This window comes from Talpa occidentalis, unplaced genomic scaffold, assembly GCF_014898055.3.
Source record: "Talpa occidentalis isolate TD23 unplaced genomic scaffold, MPIMG_talOcc4v2.1 talOcc4.2, whole genome shotgun sequence".
Lineage (NCBI taxonomy): Eukaryota > Metazoa > Chordata > Mammalia > Eulipotyphla > Talpidae > Talpa > Talpa occidentalis.
The window spans coordinates 40347664-40370675 of NW_023602073.1; the positions used below are offsets into that span (position 1 = coordinate 40347664).

A 23012-nucleotide genomic window follows, 5' to 3' on the forward strand; every position below is an offset into this window, starting at 1 on the left:
ATGTCCGAATTTTCTTTCACTGGTGATGATTTTCTTTACGCGACGGACAATCTGTAAATCAAAAGTTCCCTCCGGGGGCCAACCAACTCCGAACTTCGGCCACTCTGAGGAACAAAAGGTGATTAGAGGGGATTTTTTTATTTTTACACTGAGGTCCGACCCTCTGGACCTGACATCTTTAAAATGCTGTAAAACAACGGATAGAGGGGTAGATGGTGATTGACCCATGATGACAAATGCTAGAAGTACAGTGGCTGTCGTCACAAGAAACAGGCCAAAGACTGATTTTTCAAAAGGCCCCCAAAAGGGGTATCTGCTTCCCCGCAAAGGGTGTGGCCTTCCTAACATGTGGTCCGGGGACGTCTCCCGCGGTCCACGCCGGCGGCTTTCAAGTGCGTCCACTTAAGCCTGACCCGGCTATTGAACAGATTTTCAGGTTTGCAAACAATTACAGCTTTTACAGGTACAAAGTACAAAAGATACAGGTACTAAGTACAAAACAGCTTCTACAGGTACAAAGTACAAAAGATACAGGTACTAAGTACAAAACAGCTTCTACAGGTACAAAGTACAAAAGATACGGTACTAAGTACAAAACAGCTTCTACAGGTACAAAGTACAAAAGATACAGGTACTAAGTACAACTACAGGTCTGCAGACTTGAAGCTTACCTGGGCGAGTGTTGGAACTCACCTGCGCGCTTTAGAACTCCTTTCGGTTGCTCGGCAGTTGGGGTCTGCACTCGTCGATCCCGGACGAGCCCCCAAAATGTTGTGCCCACGTCGACCAGTGCAGCCCCCAAGGACACAGACAACCGATGCAAGGGCACAAAGGAGTTTAATACGGGCTCGAGACCGGGCCCTCGACACGCACCGATGCAACGGCAGAGGTCGAGAGCCCCGAACAGAGGAAGCTGGGACATCTTATAGGGTCGCAAGTGGCGGGAACTTTGAAAGAAGTTGGCAATTATTCATTGGCTACTACAAAGGCACTTTGGGCGCGCGCGGTTACAGTTTCAAACTGATTGGACGGTTAGAGATGCTGTCCCATTTATGGACAGGACTGCCCTCATTGGCGGCTGGGGTGGTCTGCTTTTTCGTCACCAAGTGGAGTGAGGGTTGTGACTGCTGAAACTATCTCCGGAATGCGGCTGGACAAGGACTAACATATCAAGGTGGAGGATATACAAAATGGCGAAACCTCAGCTAAGCTTGGTTCCACACCCAATGCAGAATATCCCCCCTCAGTGCATGAATGCTGGGGTGCCAGGGAGATTCAGGGTTCCAAGAGGAGAGCAGAGCAAGGCCTGGGCCACCCTGGAAGACCAACCCTGGAGGCTGATTCTGGGGCTCCAGGTCTCCACTCCCTGCAGGTGGGTCAGAGTCAGCCCCGCTCACATCTGCAGGAAGCCAGAGAGCCCCTCTGTGCCATGACTCTGCAGACACTGCTCTGGGGATAGTGTGAAAAATAAATGAACAGCAAAATTAAATGGAATCTAAAAGCAGTAGAAATAGTTTTTACAATCACGTTTATTTTGAAGGACACTTCAAGGGACATGGAATCCTGGCCTGACAGCTCATTGTTATCAGGACCTTGACTGTCACGTGAGCTATTCTGGAGCACCTGTTTCTTTTGAGAAAATAACCACTGATCACTTTATCGTCTTAATTTTTTTAATGGTCTGTACCAAATCACTTCATACTTTGTACCTAAAACAAAGATCTGGCGTCTTCACAGTCTCTGAGGGGGAGGCGGCAGGAGGAGCCTCACTCAGAGGCTCCAGCTCCTGGTCCCACAAGGCTGCGATGGGGACGAGATCTTGGCGGATCTGAAGGGTCGTGATCAGTGTGGAAGGATCTTCCTTCCTTCCCAGCCTTGGGCAGCCAGAGCCCACTCTCTGCTTCTGGGAACAGGCCTGGGAACTTCTCTCTAAATACACCCCAGGTGACCCTGATGGCACAGACTTGCAGTCAGGCATTTGGGGTCCCCAAGCCCAAAGCATGCTGTTGCACAGGAACATACTCCATTGTGTGCTGGGGGTCACAGAGAACCACGTGACCCCGCCCTGGAGGCCCTGCAGCCTGGCATGTGTAAGGAGAGAAGGGCTGCAGTAGCTGCCTCAGAGGGGGCCAAGGCAGAGCCAGAGAGATTCCTTCCTCAGCAGGAAGGGGACATGGGAGCTGGGTCTTGAAAGCCAGAAGTGGGCACAGGAACAGAAGTGGCTCAGGGAGCTGATTGAAGGCTGACTACATGACCTCAGCAGTTACTTTCTCTGTGTGACCTCGGGGGTCCCTCCCAAGCACTCTGTGAACTGGGAAGTGATACTCTCCTGACACCCCTCCACCACACCCTCTCAGAAACAAGGACATGGAGACTGAGGGGTTATGGCAGTGTCCAGGTCTGAACCCCAGCCACCTGGCTAATGTCTGGGCCTCTGGACCGACACCATCCTCCAAACTGACCAGGAGGCCAAGGAGGCAGTGACCCTGGAGCCCGCACCACCCGCTCCAGCCAGATACCACACATTTCTTGTCTGGATTTGACTAAAGACCAAAGCACAGTAGTAAGTCATCATGTCATCACCCTTTATGGAAATGATTTGAACTCACCAAAGAACAAGACACCAAGTGACTGGTTGTACCAAAAAATAAAACCCAACTTTATGCTGTCTCCAGGAGACTGGATCAAAACAGTTCTTGGGAAAAACACAAGAAAATGGGGCCCCCCAAAAATTGCAGGGGCTGCCATATAAGTTAAAATAAGCTTCCAGAAAAAAGGTAACAAGAGATAGAGATGAACATCATACGATTAAGGAATCCTAAATCAGGAAGACATAACACTCATCAGTACACATGCACCAAACAAAGGAGCAGCAAAATACATAAGGCAACTATTAACAAATCTGAAAACAGATATTGGCAGCAACACAAGAGTGGTAAAGAAATTCAACACTCCACTTTCATCAAGGACACACCACCTGACAGAACTCCAGGAAACTATAACTTTAAGTGAGAAATTAGACCATCCAGGCTGAGTAGGTATTTATAGGGCGCTACACTCCAAAAAGCTAAATAATATTCTTGTCAGGTGCACCTGGAATAGGCTCCAGAAGACATCATTTGTTGGGTCACATAACAAGTGTCATAAATTCATGATGACTGAAATCATGTAAGTATCTCTCTGATCACAATGTTATCAAACTCGAAGAAATATAAAAGGAAACCAGGGGTGAATAACGTGTGAAGATTGAACAACACACTACCAAATCACTCTTGGGTTAAGAAGGAAAGCAACCAAGAAATTTAAAAATACCTTGAGACAAATGACAACCTATCAGTGGGCACAGCACAAGCAGCACTAAGAGGGGAATATAGAGCAACACAGGCCACACGTAAAGTCAAGACAGAGCTCAGGTAAAGAATCTAAACAGCTAGAAAGAACAAATGAAACCAAGAGACAGTAAAAGGAAAAAAAAAATTAAAGCAGAAATAAATGACAGAGAAATCAAAGACAGATTAAAAAAAAATCAATGAAACCAAAATATGGTTCTTTGAAAAAAATAAACAAAATAGACAAGTATTTTACTACACTTTCAAGGAGAAAAAAAGGAAAAAAACTAATAAATAGAATAAGAAACAAAAGGGGAGAAGTTACAACAGACACATTAGGATATAAAGGATCATAATACCAAATATCTATACATCATAATGCCAAATATCTGTATGTCGATAAACTGAATGACCTCAAATAACCTAGAAAAAAGTGACAAATTCTTAGAAGTATACAACCTTCTGAGACTGAGTCAGGAAGATTCAGAACAAAACAACTACAAGCAAAGGCACTAAAACTTGAATCAAAAGTTTCCTGAAAATCAAAGCCCGGGACCAGACATTTTCAACTCTTCAAAAAAACAGAGGAAGAGGGAATGCTGCCATCACATCTCATGAGTCCAACATTCCCCTGATACCAAAAGCAGAGAAGGACATCACACAAAAAAGAAAGCTACAGACCAATCCCTGATGAACATAGATGCAAACATCCTCAACAAGACCTTAGCAAACCAAATTCAATTACACATGAAAAAGGATCACACGTCATGACTGAGTGGGGTTTATCTCAGCAACACAAGGATGGGTCAACATTTGAAAAAAATCAATTAGATTTCCACTCACACCAGTAAAAATGTCTATTATCAAAAGTCAAGAAATAAATTCTGTGAGGAACATGGATTAAAGGACCCTTGTGCACTATTGGTTGGATGTAACTGGTGCAGCCATTTGGGAAAACAATACGGTGGTTCTCAAAAAAATAAAAAAGAATTGCAATATGATCCAGTATTTCCACCTCTGGATATTGACCTGATGAATAAGAAAACACTTATTCAAAACGAGACAGGGCCCCTATTTTCATTGCAGTGCTATTTACAATAGCCAAAATAGGGAACAGCCCAAGTTCTAAAGAACAGATGAAAGGATTAACAAAATGTGATTTACATACATCATACACACACATAATGGAATAGTACTCAGATACTGCAAAAAGAAGAAATCTCGCCATTTTCAACAATGTGGATAGAATTTCAGGGAATTATGCTATGTCAAATTGAGAAAGACAGATACCATAGGATTGTACTCATTTGTGGAATATGAAGGAAAAAAGCAATCAACAACCACAACAAAATGGCAATCACCAGAGGGGACGGAGGGTGGAGGGAATATCTTGGTGAAGGATTGTGATTGGATTTTGCTGGTGGGTGTGTGTGAAATATACAGTTGCCTGCTGAGAAGCTCTACACCTCACATCTGTGCAGTGTGTAAATTAATGTTACCTCAATTGAAAAAAGAAGAAGAAAAAGCTTCACCCAGCCTGCTCTCCAGTCAGAGCCCTCTACCTGATGAGGCCTGGGAAGACGGGACAGGACAGTACTGTCCTCGGGAGCCCCCTGAACCTCCAAAGAGCCACTTCTCACCTGTGCTGCCCCAGCTTGGCCTGAGCCCCTCCTGTCTCACCTGGAGACACACAGACTAGTCTCTTCTGCCACCTGGGAGCTGAACCAGGCCCTGGTCTGCTCACAGCCTGGCAGGGGCTCCCCATCCCCACAGTTACCCCCATCCTCACAGGGTGGCCCCTTCCCAGGCCTCTGACACCCACTCCTTAGTCCCTCCCTCTCCCTCTTGTCTAGCTGATGCTCACCCCCTCTGCCCTTGCACCCCTGGCACCAGCCAGCCCACCACAGGCTGTTCCCTCCATGGGAACCTCTCTCCCGAACATCCCCTTCCCAGGGCTTTGCTTCCATCCCACCATCTGCACTGACCCCCTTGATGGACACAGCTCCCCCACAACCCCCTTTCTTGCTGCCCCACCTGCTCCCTGCCTGTCCCTCCTCTCAACCCCTCTACAGCATGGGGTGGGTTTCTTGTCTTTATTATTCACTGTCTCCTGCATGAAAGCAGCTCTCTGAAGTTAGGAATGTCTCTGTTTTGTACACAGCACCAAGCACATAACATATAAATATTGGTGGAGTTAAATGAATTAGTAACTGACAAGTGTTTCTTTTTTTTTTAATTTTTAAAATTTTTATTTTTCACATCCTTGTTCATTTTTAAACAATATTTGCTCCCCCACCCTCAGGTGCAGTCCCCATAGAATTTCCTTCATCAATGTATCCGTGCACCAGCACCACAGACCCCTGTGCTCCTCCCTCCCTCCCTCGATCCCTCTCCCTCCTCCTCCCCTGCAGGATGTCTCTCATTTATAATTGTCTGTTTTTGCTTTATTGTGTTTTGTACTGTTGTTATTGTTTCTTCAGAGAAGTTTGAAGTTAACCTGATTGGTTTTCCCTTATAAGGTACCTGTTTCTTCCCCTAAGTTAACTGACAAGTGTTTGATACAAATAAATCAAAAGTAAAAAATGAGGGGATAGGTATTTTCACATTTTTGATAGGTCACTTTTTGAAACATCATAACCTCTGACTGAGCAATTGTCATCCCTCCCCCTCTTGTTGCAGCTCAGAGACTGCTCTTAACTGTGTCATCACAATAGTTTTGGGGGAGCACCCCCATCTTTTATATCTATCTATCTATCTATCTATCTATCTATCTATCTATCTATCTATCACATCATTCTTCATTTTTGTGGAATGTATGCTTTCTCCTCTTGTAACAGGGTAGTGCCCAGGAAAAGGGGAAGTTCCAGGTTCCCTGCCCCACCCAAGGTAGGGTGGAGCTGAGCAGGGAGGAGCAGAAGCTGGAGGAGGAAACTAGAGAAGGAAAGAAGCAGGACAGAGAGCCAGAAGGAGACCTGGAAGAGGCACATGTTGCAGAGAGAACTGTGAAAAAACTATGCTTGCCTTTTGGTCGTGGACTGGTTGAAACAGATGTGGGTGAGACTCATGGGGAGGTGACAATGGTATATTTTGTCTTGATTTTGCTCTTTGCCTCCCAGACTTGTTTGGTTGTTTCTGATCCTTTTCTGTGGGTCCCCAGCAGAAGGTGCTTTAGACTTGGGGCAGGCTTTCAGGCCTTGCTCAGGGCCAATCTTGTTTGGGTGAACTTTTACCCACGAGAGGACGGGTAACTTTAGGTGCTTGATTTAGAAACTATAGTCTTGTCTTTTCTGTATTGTTTACTCATTTTATTAACGTTCCTTTCCATTAAAGTCTTGTATGTTTTGTGTTGATGAGGCAGATGGCAGAACCTATTTAGAGGAGGCGGGTTTGAGGGTTCTGGGGTGACCCTCTCCCTGCCCTGTAACACTCTCAGGTGTAGTCCCCTTAAAATTCGCACCACCAGTTCACCCACGCACCATCAGCATTGTCCTTTGTGTTCTTTCTTCTTCTGTTTCAATCCCTCTCTCTCCCCTGGGAAGTACCCCAATTTTTCTAGAGCTAGGGTCCCCCCACACAGCCATCCCTCCTGAAGGAAGAGCTCCAGACCCCAGGGCCCTACCCACTTGAGGGATACAGTGTGATGAAAAACTATTTTGCCAGGCTAGAAAGGACCAAAGGGCACTCCAAGGACAAGTGGGTACAGGTTTCATTATTATCACACTAGTGGGCATCAGACAGGAGAGTCTCCCCTCTAAGATCTGGGCCACGAACATACACAAGATTTCCATTTATACTCCGTCATTTCAGCATTTGTTACACTGATAAATTTGACAAATTTCCTTTTTTTTTTTGTAGTGCGCAGGCCATTTGGTAGAGCACAGGGCTGTTTAGACAAAGCGGGGGGGAGGGGGCTGCGGTTAGACAAGGATCTGTGTGAGCAGGTGTCATGGAGAAGCATCAGGACACACAATATTGTCCCCAAGGAGTTGGGGTCCCCCCACAGGCCCCTATTCTATTCTGCTCTGTCTGCTTGTTTAGTTCACCTGAAGGTCAGTCCTTCCCCAGCCCTGACCTGCCAGGGCCAAAGACAAGGTCCTGCCTCAAACAGCAGGAACCTGCTCAGATCCCCACTGAGGGCTTAGTCCTCCTCCTGGGGAATTCCTGCCTCTGGGTGAGGATCCAGTGGAGACAGAGCAGTAGAGAAGGGAAATGAGTCCTGATAAGAGAAAACACCCTGTAAGGGCAGTAACAGACAGGGGGCAGGTTTTCTGATCCCATGCAGAACGGGTGAAGGAGGAGCCAGAGTCCTCAGTGGTTTTTGCAGGTTTTTTATTGGGGTTCCAGGTACACAGCAGGCAGGGGTGCTGGGGGGCCGGGAGGCTGGCAGGCCTCCCAGCCCCCAGCAAGTCTTCACTCTATCTGGGCTCTCTGGCCTTCTCTGCTTCTCTCTCGGCTTCAGTTCTTTTTCGGCTTCTCTTCGGCTTTTGTTTGGCTTCTGCTGGCGTCCCCGTGACGCTGCCCTTAATGCCCAGTCTTAGCCGAGGTGAATCCCATCTACCTATGCCCACACCCTACTCCAGGTACCCGCCATCAGGCATGCATTCGGGACTGCAAGGATCCATCATCTATCCTGATGGCGGGAGTGTAGAAAAGCCTGACATTTTTTTACCTTACCCTACACACCCTCAATGAGGGGACCCTGGACACCCAAATCTGTATGCTCCAAATGGCTTCTGCCATCTGCCACATAAAGGCAGAGCACACTGTGAGTATTAAAGAACACACCAGAGGAGCGCCAGAGGAGAAGGGAAGATGGTGTTATAGGGCAGGGAGCAGGGCACCCCAACCCCGCAAACCTGCCTGCTCTAAATAGGTTCTGCCATCCGCCCATCAACACAAAACATGAGACTTTAATGAAAAGTAAATTTAATACAATTAGGGAACAATACAGAAAAGACAAAGAATATAGTTTCTAAATCAAGCACCCAAAGTTACCCATCCCCTCGTGGGTAAAAGTCTACCCAAATGGGATTGGCCCAGAGCAAGGCGCCAAAGCCTGCCACAAGTCTAAAGCACCTCCAGTGGGGACCCACAGAAAAGGATCAGAAACCACCAGACAAGTATGGGAGGAAAAGAGCAAAATGAAAATCAAGGGATAAGCTGCCATTGTCACCTCCCCACGGGTCTCTCATCCACATCGTGTCACCCTGTCCACGACCAAAGGCAAGCGCAGTTTCTTCACATGTCTCTCGGCTCCATGTGCCTCCTCCAGGTCTCCTGGCTCCATCCTCCTTCCTCAGTCTCCTCTGCAGCTTCTTCTCTCCCAGCTCAGCTCCACCCTCCTTTTGGGTGGGGCAGGGAACCTGGAAGCTCCCCCTTTCCTGGAGACCACCCTGTTACAATGGGATAACAGTTTCCCAACAAAACACTGAAAGTTACCCACCCTGCAGGGTAAATGATTGTCAGGCTTTTCTGCCCTCCCCATTAGCATCGCATGCCTGATGGAACACCTGCATTTTGTTACATTGTTATATTCAGTTGTATTGTTTACTTCTGTGGGCCAGGGCTGCAGTATTTATATTGGCCGAGAGAAGCAAAGAACACAGGAGAGGGACAACTGCCAGAGAGCCCAGTAAAGAGTGCCAGCCTCCTGGCACCCCAGCACCCCTGTCTGCTGTGTACCTGGTTGCTGCACTACATGTAAAAGATCAATAAAAGCCTGAGAAAGCCCCCGAGGGCTCCAGGGCTTTTCTTTACACGTTTGCTCAGATCATAGAGAATCAGCTCTGTGCCTTTCTGGCACTACCAGGCCCCCTCTCCCCAGGGTAGATGACCAGCCAGACTTCCTGGGGGGAGGGGCTGCAGCTCCAGGATGTACCCCACCCCCACCCCAGCTCTCAACACAGTGCAGCCCCTAAATCCACCCACCTCCTGGGGAGGGGAGCAGGAAGTGACTGGGACTCAAAACTGCCCCAGGAGGACACATGTCTCCCCATTAGTGCTTCCTTTGTTCCAAGTGGAGAGGGAAAAGAGAGGGGTACAGAGCACAGGGCAGGTGTCCCTGGACAACACTAGGGGATCCTGGACACCCTGCAGGAAGGACACTCACCCCCTCACTGCCTCTCCCAGCCCTTCAGGGCCTGTTCCTGCTGCTCTGTCAGCACACACTGTTCCCTGTTCTGTCTTGTCAGATATTAATGGTCCTGATCCAGATGGGTTCATCATTTACTTTCCTCTTTAATGGACATATGCCTCTAATCTTTCGATTGTTTCAAGTGCTTTTGAAATAGTTCCAGGTAAATACCTAAGGTTGCTGAAAGACAATGGAGAACGTAAAATGAATTGTAATTTTAAAATACAACTAAGGATGGGAAGAAGTAAACCCCTTTCTCCAACGTGCCATCCAGTGTAGTTTATGTAGACAAGGTTAAGATGAGGGGTCACAAGGAAAGGCTCTTCGATAAACGGTGCTGGGGACACTGGACAGCCACGTGCAAAAGAATGAAACTAGACCACTGTCTCCCACCTCACACAAAAATCAACTCAAAATGGATAACAGGCTGGGACTTAAGACCAGAAACCATAAAATCCATGGAAGACAACAAGGACAGAACGCACCATGACATACCAAAAAAAAATAATGTGCTCAGTCTTTGTAAAGTCAGCGCTGAGTAATTTCTCTCTCTCTCTCTCTCTCTCTCTCTCTCTTTTTTAAAGATTTATTTATACAAGAACTGGGGTGCAGGCCAGATGTGCAGGAGGGTGAGAGGATTCACCAGGGACAGAGTGGGGAACAGAACAGGCAGACTGACTGAAATCCACTGCTGAGGGGAGCAGCGGGCAAGACAGGAGAGGTCTGCCGTGCCACTGCAGAGGCTGCGGACAGCTTCACAGTACTGCACTCAACTACCTGCACCACCAGCGATGCCCTAATTTCTCATTTTTACAACCATTTCCTGCTTGCTGCTGTGCTTTTCTTCTGTCACCTTCTTCACATAACTGTGGTCTCTTTCCTCAAAGGAAGAATGCCCCTCCAATTCTACCCCACAATGTAAATTATTGTCCACAGTTGAAGTCAAAGAGGTGAACGTCTGCATGGTGAGCTGAGCCATTAATAAGTGGCCTTAAGATTTGAAGACATGAAAATCACCATCATGAATGGAAACTGAATGGCTTCATCAACACTATCCCCAGGGCCTGCACACCCCTGATCCACACTTACCTGCAACCTGAGTGTAGCTTCCTCCTTGTCTTCCTGTGGGAAGAATCATCATGTGAGACAAGGGAGGAGTCAGCCCACGCAGTCTTTAAGGAATCTTCTAATCCTGGAATACTGTGACTAAAGACCCAGGTCAGGACTGGGAAAAATGAAGAAAGGAGGTGAGGGGGGACTGAACCAAATGCCCTCTGGGCAACACACATGTGTGGATGGTACTTCCCATTAACCAGGCAGGGCAAGTTCTCCCTGGGACATGAAAGCCCCCAGTGGACAAGATCCCCCACTCCCTTCCCTACCTGAGCGTTTCTTCCTCCACATCACAGCTGCAGCCACCGCAGCTCCAGTGAGCACAGCTCCAAGGAGAACCAGGCCAGCAGTGATGCCCGCAGTGGGGATGGAGGGCTGAGGAGGGGACACTGGAAGGGAAGGGAAGGGGAGACCCCAGTCCTTAGTCTGACCCTTAGAAGTTCTCAGAGGACTCCTGATTCTCCTGAGAAGAGGCTCTGTGCCTAAGTCCCCCTAGTTACCCTATCTCAAGATAAGGGGCTCCAGCAGCCCCTCATGCTGAAGATACACATGTATCTCTGCTCCTCTCCAGAAGGCACCACCACAGCCGCCCGCTTCTGGAAGTTTCCATCCCCCAAGCCTGGTCTCCACCAGCTCCGTGTACGGGGCCAGGTCAGGGTAGAAGCCCAGGACCCAAAACCTCAGGTTGATGTCATGCTCAGAGATGGGGTGCTGGGTCACACGTGCCCTTTGGGGGCCTGAGCGGGAAGAATAGGACATTTTATGGTTGCTATTTCCTCTATGGTCACTGAAGCAGCCTCATGACCATCCTCAGAATGGACAGGAAAACATGCTTGGAGGGAGGAAGCACAAACCCCAGAAACCAGCCTGGTCTGGGAGTCCGGGATAGCAGGTGAGAGCCCAGGGTGGGATGCAGGTCTCTAAACATTTTGTTGCTGTCTTGGGTGGAGGGTGATGACACAGACAGGCAGGAGTGAGATCTCCAAAAATGCTCTCTGACCAAAAAACAAGATCTCAAGAGAGAAACTCATTGTTCCTACGATGGCTGCTGGTGAAAAGGGTCCTGTGCAGGGCGATTTCAGGGATGGTCTCCCCTCTTTCTCAGGAGAAACTGGATTCCTTAACTGTCCTTCAGAAACAATAGGACCCTCTGGGCCAGTCTCTATACAGAGCTTGAAAACTTGAGAGACAGTTCTCTCTCTGACCAGAAGGGGGCGCTTTTCTGACCATTCAGTTTTCCCTGTGGGGTGTGAGCCTCAGGGAGATCAAAGGCCCTGTAGCCCCTCTTACCTCTGAGCTGCAGCGCCTCCTTCCCCATCTCCAGGAGACTTGGGATCCACTCCAAGTACCTGCCCTCCGGGTTGTTCATTTCGTGCTTTACCCAAACTCCCTCCTCCACTATGGCAGGTGCCATAGCCTCTGGGAATCACTGCACCCTGACTAGGGGCAAAGGTCTCTGGGGAATGGGAGCTGTGACCTGGCCCTGGGCAAGCATTGTTCACTGTCCTAGCTCTGGTTGAAGCAGCCATGCAGGTCCTCCAGGAGCCATTAGGGCAGCTTTGAACCTCTGTGCCTATTGTCTTTGGTTCTGTCTCCTTGTCCAGGTCCTCCTGCCCCACCTGCTCCGCCCTGGGCTCCAGCATCTCCACACTGTGACCTGGAGAGTTGCTGTCAAACCGCCTGAACTGTGCGTGGTCCATGTAGCCCACTGCGATGTACCGGGGCTCCTTGAGGCTGGGCTGGGAGGTCTTGATTTCTAAAAGCCTTAAAGAGTGGGAGCCTGGGGGCAGGACGGTGAAAGTCAGGCTGAACCTCCTTCCTGCACTGGTCCTGAGTCCCAGGGAGATGGGGCATGAGGGGAGAAAGTGTTCAGGAAGGGAGGAGGCTCGAGAGCTTGAAAAGGGGCATCAGGTGGAGAAGGAGTGGGACTCAGGGGGACAGAAGAGGGCGCTAGGGTGGGGGGACAGAAAGGGACTAGGATTGAGAGGAACCGTGGGGGGACAGAGGAGCCTAAGGCAACAGCCTCTAACAGAGAAGCCTTTTCCCTCCTCCCTGCTCTCACCAGCCCAGGTTTGGGCCACAGCCCTGGAGAGAAGCAGCAGGAGGAGTGTTGGGGGCCCCATGACCAGCACTACTGAGGTCAGGGGAGCTCCTGACTCTAGGCTGGTGGGTGGAAACTTACCTGGGGGCCATGCTGATTGGCTTCCCTGGGAACCATCTAGGCACTGGGGATGAGCATTCACAAGGGTCCAGGGCCCAGCACAGGTGGTGGAGACAGAAGTGAGGCTAAGGGGGCAGTGGGGTATCCCCAACAGTAACCTCCCTGCCCTGGACACAGCCCTGGGACCTGGAACTATGAGAACCAGACTAGGGACCTGTGGCTTTGCTCTGGCCCCTCCTCTCCTCACCCAAAGCTTCCTCACCCTGTCTCCGTGACCCAAGCACTGGGTCTGTGATTCTCAGTCATTTTCCTTCCAGTAAATAAGTGAGGACACCAAGTATACTTTTGTGTATGAGATATCGCTCCCCATATTTACCACACTGGGAATAAAGCTGTGTTTAATCATGTAACTATTTCATTTAGAATAATATGAATAACCCAATGCATGTTGACAGAAAGTATTCTTTTTTTAATAAATTACTTTATTTTATATACTTCTTACATCATTTTTCATTTTTGCATAATGTATGCATTTTCATTTTGGTTATATTCCCCATACAATTCCCAGCCCTTTTTCTGACCGTAATCCCTCTGTAGTGTGTCTCTGGTCTATAGCTGCTTGTTGATTTTGATTTTTTACTTTATTGCAATTAGTCTTTATCCTGGTCTCTTATTTAGGTTTTCTAGATTCCTGCTATGAGTGACACCATCCGGTATTTTTCTTTTTCTTTCTGGCTTATTTCACTGAGCATGATCCCTTCCAGCTCCATCCATGTTGCTGCAAATTGCATGAGTTTATCTTTTTTGATTGCTGAGTAATATTCCATTGTGTCCATATTCCACATCTTCTTGATCCAGTCATCTATTTTGGGCATTTGGGTTGTTTCCAAAGCTTAGCTATTGTAAATAGTGCTGCATAAACATAGGGGTGCAGGTGCCCTTTTGAATTAATGTTTCTGTGTCCTTTGGGTAAATACCTAGGAGTGGAATTGCTGGATCATATGGAAGCTCTGTGTTTAGTAGGTCAAGAAATCTCCACACAGCTCTCCATAGTGGTTGGACCAGTTTGCACTCCCACCAGCCATGCAGGAGAGTTCCTTTTTCTCCACAACCTTGCCAACATTTGTTGTTGCTAGTTTTTTTAATATGTGCAATTCTCACTGGTGTAAGATGGTATCTCATGGTAGTTTTGATTTGCATTTCCCTGATAACAAGTGATGTTGAACATTTTTTGATATGCCCTGTTGGCCATTTGCATTTCCTCTTCGGAGAAGTTTCTTTTTAGCTCTTCTGCCCATTTTTTGACTGGATTATTTTCTTTGTTTTTGTTGAGTCTCATCAGCTCTTTGTAGATTTTTGTGATCAGTCCTTTATCATTAGTGTTGTGTGCAAAAATGTTCTCCCAGTTGGTGGGGTTCTCTTTGTTTTTGTTATTGTCTCTTTTGCTGTGCAGAAGCTCTTTAATTTGATGTAGTCCCACCTGTTGATCTTTGCCTTCACTATCACTGCTTTGGGTGATGTGTCTGTAAAGATGTCTTTGAGGTGCATGTCATGTAATGTTTTGTGTATATTTCCTTCTATATATTTTATGGTTTCAGGTCTTATGTCTAGTTCTTTAATCCATTTTGAATTGGTTTTTGTGCATGGTGTGAGGTAGTGGTCAAGCTTCATTCTTTTGCATATAGCGACCCAGTTTTCCCAGCACCATTTATTCAGCAAACTTTCTTTAAATGAGAAAGTGTTCTTCTAAAAAAAAAAATATATATTTATTTATTTATACAAGCACTGGATCCAGTCAGAAGCGCGTGAGGGTGAGAGAATTCACCAGAGCTGGAGCAGGGAACAGAACAGGCAGAAGGACCGAAGTACACTGCTGAGGGGAGCAGCGGGCGTCAGGAGAGGTCTACATGCCATGTGGGACACTCACCAGTCAGCCAGGGATTGAACCAGCGCTGCAGAGGCTGCAGGCAGCTTCGCAACCCAGCGCTCAACCGCTGCACCACCAGGGAGGCCCGAGAAAGTATTCTTAACAAAAATAACATTTCTGAAAATAATCAGGCCAATGAGAAGAGTGGATCTTTTACATTTTTGCAATTGTCTTTCTTGTCTGTCTCATTAGAAGACCTTTGGATTTTCTTCATATTTTCGTCTCCGTTTAGTCTGTTGTTCTGGTTGAAGTCTATGAAAAAATACACACTGCCTTACTATAACTATGCAGACACTGCCTTACACAAATATGTTGAAGTAGTGTTTTCAGACAATTTGTAATATCCCACTTTGATACTACATTAAAACTATACAGTTTTAACCTTGGTATTTTCTCCAAGGTTAATTGCAAAGTGAAACCTGAAATATTATCATTGAATATTTCTTATTCTGTTACATTTCCATAGTCCTCTTGTTGTAGAAATAAATTCTGGCCTTTTCCCCAGGCAGAGGAAGAACAAGGGGTACTTCATAATGGTGAGGTCAGAAGCTTTATTATTCATGCATGAGGTCCCAGACCTGGGTAGCCCCCTAAGTCAGAGCACCAGTTTAAAGACCAAGGGTTCCTTTTATACACAACTGTGTCCATATCTGTTACATTGATAGTGACGTGGTTTTTGTGAAGTCTGTGGGTTTGGAGTACGGGGTCCTTGGGGTCACTCTGGGAAAGGTTTCACCAGAGCTCCCCTTTCAGCGACACGTGGTGAGGTCCCCAGCGAGTTTCTCCACGAGACAAAGACACTAGTTATATTTAAAGGACAGGTTTATTAGGGAAAGGGACAGAAGAGTAAAAGACACTTGCATAGACACAAGCGGGCAGGAATAGCTGCCCCGAAAGGGACAGGTTTGCTGAGAGAGGCCTGCGTGGTTGCAGGCGGGCAGTCTTGAGGAGAGCGGCCTTCGCTGAAGGAGGTCAGTGCAGAGAAGTCCAGGCATGGTGCAGGTCACGGGCAGGCAGGCAGGCAGGAAGCTGCTGTCCTGCGGAGGGAGAGGGTTGGTAAAAAGAGGCATCTGCATAGTCACAGGTGGGCAGTGGGCTTGCTGCCCTGAGCCTGTGCAGAGACTGCACTGATATAGTCCTCTGCTGTTTGGGAGGGGCCGCTCCTTGTGAGATTTAGGGTTAGTGGCTGATTTTGGATAACTAAGCAGAATCTGAAAGGGACAGCAGATTCCACCATGGGCTCAATCTCCACATCTTTACGGGTGGATGTGTGCTCTGATACCTGCTTGGATGTTATGTGATCCAGGCATTGGTGCCTGAAGATCTTAGTTTTCACAAGGTGAAGTCTGTGCCTAAGGATCCTAGTTTCCATAACTGTGTTGATGGTTATGCTAATCTCTTCTACCCCCATCTTCTTGTGAGAGCCACGTTTCTGGTCATGTGGTGCTTCCTTTTTCAGTTTATTTATTTATTTTTTTCATTCCTGTCCTCCATCAATAGCATAATTTTCAGCAGGCACAACCATTTGCTGCAAAGTCCTCCAACAAGGGAGGCCCGGCAAGTGGGTGAAGATGCAGGCATTTGGGGATGCCCTTTAAGAGAGAGGCCAGCGGGTTGACTGCCCAGCCTTGTAGATAAGAGTGCTGAGGCCCTGGCCATGCATCTTAAAAGGGAAAGAGCTGTGAGTAAGCAAACTTGTTAATTATGCCTGCATGGGAGTGTTCATTGTGTTACAGGACAAGGAGAGGAGCACCCCAGACCCCGCAAACCTGCCTGCTCTAAATAGGCTCTGCCATCCACTGCATCCACACAAAACATGTAAGACTGTAATGGGAAGGAACTTGAATACAATTAGTAAACAATACAGAAAAGACAAAGAATATAGTTTCTAAATCAAGCACCCTTGTTACCCATCCCCTTGTGGGTAAAAGACCACCCGAATGGTCTTTCGGGCCAGAGCAAGGCCCAAAAGCCTGCCACAAATCTAAAGCATCTTTTAGTGGGGACCCACAGAAAAGGATCAGAAATAACTGGGCAAGATTGGGAGGAAAAGAGCAAATTCAAAATCAAGATAAAAGCTGCCATTGTCACCTCCCCACGGGTCTCTCACCCACATCAGTTTCAGCACCAAAAGGTAAGCATAGTTTCTTCACGTGTCTCTCTGTTCCATGTGCCTCCTCCAGGTCTCCTTATGGCTCCATCCTGCTTCCTTCCTTCCTCAGTCTCCTCTGCAGCTTCTTCTCTTCTCTTTAGCTCCACCCTCCATTGAGTGGGGCAAGAGAACCTGAAACTTCCCCTTTCCCTGGGCAGCACCCTGTTACAATTGCACCAAGACTGGAAATTCTGCTGGAATCTTTATTATATTCATTTGCTCAATAATATATGTTCTCATCACTCTCTTGCATATTGGTTGGGTCTTGTGCTAATGTGTGATTTTTTTAAAGTAATATATTATTCCACTAAGTTATAAAGATCTTCAGTATTCTTTACACTAGAATCAAATTATTAAAAAGAAATTTTCACTTTATTTTTCACCACAAATCCCAAAAGTAAAAGTAGTACTGGAAGTTGTCAAGTTAGTGAAAGATGGAGGAGAGCAATAGAAAAAGACTGGAAAGGAGATGCCCCAAGACCAGAAATCTTGCCTACACAAGGAGCAGGAGGTAGAAGGGATTAACACAGCCATTGACACAGATCTAGAAACCAAGATCCTTAGGCTCCAAAGCCTAGATTACAAAGCAGAAAATCCAAGCAGGTATCAGACTGCTGTCTAGAGCACAGGCCCAAGGGTAAAGATATGGAGATTGTGTTCATTGTAGACTCTCCTGTCCCTTTCAGATTCTGCATAGTTATCCAACATCAACAACTAACCAGAAGGCTCACAAGGAGTGACCCCTTCCAAAAAGAAGACTATGTCAGTGCAGTCTCTGCACAGGCTGGGGGCAGCAATCCCTCTGCCCACCTGTGACTATGCAGGTGCATCTTTTCACCAATTCTCTTCTCTGCAGGGCAGCAGCCTCCTGCCTGGCCATGACTTGCATCATGCCTGCACTTCTCTTCACTGACCTCCCTCAGTGGAAGCAGTTCTCCTCAAGGCCATCCACCTGTAGCCATGCAGGCCTCTCTCAGCAAATCTGTCCCTCTGGGGTGGGGGGGGGCAGCTCTTCCTGCCCGTTTGTGTCTATGCAAGTGTCTTTTACTCTTCCGTTCCTTGTCTAGTAAATCTGTTTTTTAAATATAACTAATGTCTCTGTCTTGTGGAGTAACTCGCCTGGGGAATTCTTCGTGTGTCGCTGAAACAGGAACCCTGGTGAAACCTTTCCCAGAGTGAACCCAAGGACTCCACACTCCAAACCCACTGACTCCAAAAACTCCATCATTAGCATACCATAGGCTATTAATATTCTTTTTTAAAAAAAGATTTATTTATTTATGCATACAAGAACTGGGGTGTAGGCCTGAGGTGTGGTGGGTGAGAGGATTCACCAAAGACAGAGTGGAGAGCAGAACAGGCAGATCTACAGAAATACACCGCTGAGGGGAGCAGCAGGTGAGGCAGGAGAGGTCTGCTGTGCCAAGTGGGTTGCTCCCTGGCCATGGATTGAACTGGTGCTGCTGCAGCTACAGGTCACTTCATAGTGCTGATGCTTAACCCCTTGCGCCACCAGGAAGGCCCCATGTTATTTATATTCTAAAGTAAAGAAGCAATAACATCTTTTAAAAAGGTTTTATTCTAGTAAAGTAAATATTTAAAGCTGTAACCCACATAACAATATTATACATGGGATCCGTAATAATTTGTGAGACTGTACAGAGTTTCTGAAAGAAAAATGTTTGAGACTTGCGGACCCAGTCCCTGGGCCTGGACTCAGGGACACGGTGTGACAAAGGTCTCGGAGCAGGAGAGGAGGGGGCGGCAAAGTCCCAGGTCTCGGGGTGTGGCTGTCTGGGTCTCAGTCCCCAGCGCGGGGTGCAGGGCTGGAAGGTGACTGCTGGGGATTCGCCCTCTCCCCTCGGTTCCACTTCTGGGCTCACAGCCTGGGCGGGTCCTCCTGCCTGGATACTGGTGACTCACCCCAGGGCTCACTCCCCATTGCCTGGAGGTCTCCAGAGCAGCCAATCAGCAGCCCCGCGGCTCCCGTTCCAAAGCCCTCGCCCGCCCGCCGGGACTCCGTCTCCCCAGCCCGGGTGGGGCGCGTCCTGGGGGATGGGGGGCGCAGCCCTCCTGCTCCTGCTCGCGGGGCCGCGGCCCCGAGGGAGACCCGGGCGGGTGAGTGCGGGTCGGGAGGGGACAGGGCGCTCCCAGAGGCGGGAGCGAGGGCGTGGGCGGGCGTGGGAAAGGCGCGACCTCGCCGCCGCCCTAGTTGTCCCCCCACCTCGGCCCCGCCCCGTCCTGGCCCCTTTCCGTCCCCCGAGACCCCAGCCTCCTCTGGCCCCCCGAGTCCCGGCCATTTTCGTCCCGCAGCCTCTTTTCACTCTACTCGTCTTTCACCCACTTTCTGTCTCGTGGGCGCCCCCTGGGACTCGAGCCCCCGAAGGGGAGAAGAATAGCCCGGGTCTCCCCTCCCGCCCCCAGGCCCCCACTCCGTGAGGTTTTTCTCCACCGCGATGTCCCGGCCCGGCCTCGGGGAGTCCCGGTGCATCATCGTGGGCTACGTGGACGACACGCAGTTCGGGCTGTTCGACAGCGACTCCCCAGGCCAGAGAGTGGAGCCGCAGGCGCCCTGGGCGGGGCAGCTGGGGCAGGAGGTGTGGGACTGGAGGTCGCAGATCGCAAGGCACAGCGCACTGTGGTCCCGAGCGCACCTGGACGCCCTGCGCGGCCTCTACAACCAGAGCGAGACCGGTGAGCTGGCGCGGGTCCGGGCCGGGTCAGCACCCCCATCCCCACGGACGGGGGTCGCTCAGGGTCTCCCCCTCCAGGCTTCTCTGCAACCTGCCCGGGAACAGCCCGCGGGACTTTCACCCCATTTCATTCTGTTTAGTTTATTCCCGGCGGGAGGGGGTGCGGGGGGGTGCGGGGTGACACGGGCAGGGACAGGGTCTCACACCTTCCAGTGGATGTCTGGCTGCGACGTGGGGCCCGACGGGCGCCTCCTCCGCGCGTACAGTCAGTTTGCCTACAATGGCGCCGATTACCTGGCCCTGAACGAGGACCTGCGCTCCTGGACCGCGGTGGACACGGCCGCTCAGATCACCCAGCGCCAATGGGAGGCGCAGGGTGAGGCAGAGAAATTCAGGAACAATTTGGAGGACTGGTACTTGTGGTGGCTGCGCAGATACCTGGAGTACGGGAAGGAGACTCTGCAGCGCACGGGTAAGAGGGGCCTGGAGGCCTCCCGGTCCCCCCCTGCCTGGAGTCACTGCGGGAAATGAGTCCTCTCTCTAGTCCCGAGAGGGGGACTCCCCTGGGGTTCATGTTCTGCACTAGAGAGACTCCCAGAGACTCCGGCTTCTCCTGAAGGACAGTGAAGGGATCCCGTCTCTCCTGAGAAAGACAGACAGTCCCTGACATCACACGTCACCGGGTCCTTTTGACCAGGGGCCTGTTTGAGAACCACGAGTTTCTCTCTCAGTCTTGTTTCTGGTCTGAGAACATTTTCAGTTATGTGATTCCTGCTTTTCTGTGTCATTCACCTTCCACCCAGGTCAGGAATAAAAAGTCTGTGTTCCACTCCCTCTGCTTCATCCTACCCTGGGTTTCCTTCCTCATTCTAGAACTTTCTAAGGAATAGGAGAATCTCACAAATTCCCCCAGACTGGCCTATTTTTTACATTTTATGCTTCTTCCTGCCACACCAGTTGTCTTGTCCATTGTGAGGATGGTCTCATGAGGATTCCTCAGTGTCCATGCAGGAAACACAAAGTGAATTTTCTGATTTACCACCTCAGATCCCCCAAGGACACATGTGACCCACCACCCCACCTCTGAGCATGAGGTCACCCTGAGGTGCTGGGCCCTGGGCTTCTACCCTGCGGACATCACCCTGACCTGGCAGCGAGATGGGGAGGACCTCACCCAGGAGATGGAGCTGGTGGAGACCAGGCCTGGGGGAGACGGAACCTTCCAGAAGTGGGCGGCTGTGGTGGTGCCTTCTGGAGAGGAGCAGAGATACACGTGCCACGTGCAGCATGAAGGCCTGCTGGAGCCCCAGGTCCTGATATGGGGTAAGGAGGAGGATGTGGGCACTGAGGCTAGTCTCAGGGCCATCAGGAGTCTTTCTGGAGCCCTTCAGAGGGTCAGGATAAGGTCTGGGGCTCAGGGTATGCTCTTCCCTTCCTTTCCAGTGCCCCCTTCTCAGTTTTCCATCCCCACCGTGGCCATCATTGCTGGCCTGTTTCTCCTTGGAGCTGTGCTCACTGGAGCTGTGGTGACTGCAGCTGTGAGGAAGAAGTGGAGGAAGAAGTGCTCAGGTAGGGAAGGGAGTGGGGGCATCTTGTCCACTGAGAGCTTTCAAGTCCCAGGGAAAACCGCCCTGCCTGGTTAATGGGAAGTACCATCCACACACATGGGTGTTGCCCAGAGGGCATTTGGTCCAGTCCCCCCTCACCAGCTTTCTTCATTTCTCCCAGTCCTGACCTGGATCTTTACTCACAGTTCTGGAATCTTCCCTGTTCTGCAGGATTAAAAGATTCCATTAGGTCTTCTGACCTGACTGCTCCCTGGTCTCACATGATGTTTCTTCCCACAGAAGGACAAGGAGGAAGCTACACTCAGGCTGCAGGTAAGTGTGCATCAGCAGTGTGATCCCTGCGCCCCTGGGGACAGTGTAGATGGAGCCCATGGGGGAGTCACCCTCATCAGTCCCTCCTGTGGTCTCATCTCTGACCAAGTTCTATTTTGTTCTCAACCAGGCAGTGACAGTGCCCAGGGCTCTGATGTGTCTCTCAGCCCCTAAAGCATCTTTTAAAATGAATGTGATAAGGGCTCCTCCCCGGTGGCGCAGCGGGTTGAGCGCATCTCTGTGAAGCTGTCAGCAGCCACTGCAGCACCAGTTCGATTACCAGCCAGTCAGGGAGAATCCCACATGGTGAGGCAGACCTCTCCTGTCTCTCCCCTGCTCCACTTTCAGTCCGTCTGCCTGTTCTGCTTCCTGCTCTGTCTCTGGTGAACCCTCTCACCCTTCTATGACTCTGGCCTGTACCCCAGCTCTTATATAAATAAAAAATAAAAAAAAATGATGAATGTGATGAGGCTCCTATTGTTCACACCCTGGACAGCACCTGGTATTGTGCAGAGTTTGCATTTTCAGTCTCTCCTGGTTGTCACTGTTCTTAATTGTGATATTGAACATTTGTTCATATTTTTACTTTCCTATGACTATAGTTGCTGTTTGTATGGAAGTTTTGTACATTTCTACAGATGAGGTGCTGTTCATTTATTACACTATTTTTGTCTTTATTAAAATTGGGTTATTTCTTTCTGATCATTGAGTTTTGGGCATTATTTCTAGATAAAGTCCTTTATCAGATTCATGATTTGCAAATGTTTCCCCCAACTCTGTGGCCTGAACTCCTTTACTGATGGGAAAACAAACACTGTTGCCCAGACAGGAGCATGGAGATGTATATATATGTGTGTGTGTAGGTATATATGTATGTATATGTATACATGTATGTATATGCATATGTATATAGGTACATATATATGTATATGTATAATGTATATAAAGAGAAAAGATAAATTGCTAACTGGATTTGAGCAGATACTGGCTGACTGGGGTGTTGGGGGTGGAGTGGAATGACTTAATGCATATCCTTGAGTGTTATTTAAATGTCCTTGTTTGAGCATGAAATATGCTTTCTAAAGTAAATTACACTTCATTCCTCAACTTATAAAACTCTTCACACATCATGTTCAAATCACGTGTTAAGACCAGACTGACACGTGGGTTACAAGTGATGGATCCGGACATCATAGTTGCAAAGTCATGGTTTCCCTTTGGGTTCACTCTGGTGTTGTCCATTCTTGGAGTGTTGGGCAAATGTATAGTGACCTGTGTCCATCATGAGAATATCATGCAGAGTATTTTCACTGCCCATAGTGTCTTCTGTGTTCCAAGGAAGCAAAAGCAGAAGAAACCAGTGGAATCACATCAGACTAAAAAGCTTATACATAGTGAAGGAAACTATCGTTAAAATGAAAAGAGAATATTGAATTGGAGAAACTATTTGTACATCATCAATCCAACAAGGAGATAATATCCAAAATCTACAAAGAACCCCAAAACAGGGCTCCCCGGTGGCGCAGAGGTTGAGCGCTGGGTTGCGAAGCTGCCCGCAGCCTCTGCAGCGCTGGTTCAATCCCGGCTGCTCCCCGGCCACCGGAGGAGGGTCCCACATGGCGCG

At 48.8% G+C, this 23012-nt stretch overlaps 1 protein-coding gene across 1 annotated transcript; it reads left to right on the forward strand.

Annotated features, from left to right (window-relative positions):
* LOC119252068 (patr class I histocompatibility antigen, A-126 alpha chain-like) lies at positions 1 to 22229 on the forward strand. The gene is made up of 8 exons (XM_054698112.1): positions 1 to 53; positions 18911 to 18933; positions 19240 to 19509; positions 19705 to 19980; positions 20556 to 20831; positions 20952 to 21077; positions 21356 to 21388; positions 21519 to 22229. Exons 1-8 carry the CDS (start codon positions 1 to 3, stop codon positions 21560 to 21562), a joined length of 1101 nt encoding a protein of 366 aa, XP_054554087.1. The 3' UTR covers positions 21563 to 22229.
* The last annotated feature ends 783 nt before the right edge of the window (positions 22230 to 23012 follow it).

What these genes read in the sequence shown, in the direction of transcription:
- LOC119252068 (XM_054698112.1), top strand. Translation starts at nt 1, where the DNA reads ATGTCCGAATTTTCTTTCACTGGTGATGATTTTCTTTACGCGACGGAC. An exon ending in CTACAACCAGAGCGAGACCG is followed by an intron (nt 19,510 to 19,704) that starts GTGAGCTGGCGC and finishes GGGCAGGGACAG; the next exon opens with GGTCTCACACCTTCCAGTGG. An exon ending in GCCCCAGGTCCTGATATGGG is followed by an intron (nt 20,832 to 20,951) that starts GTAAGGAGGAGG and finishes CTTCCTTTCCAG; the next exon opens with TGCCCCCTTCTCAGTTTTCC.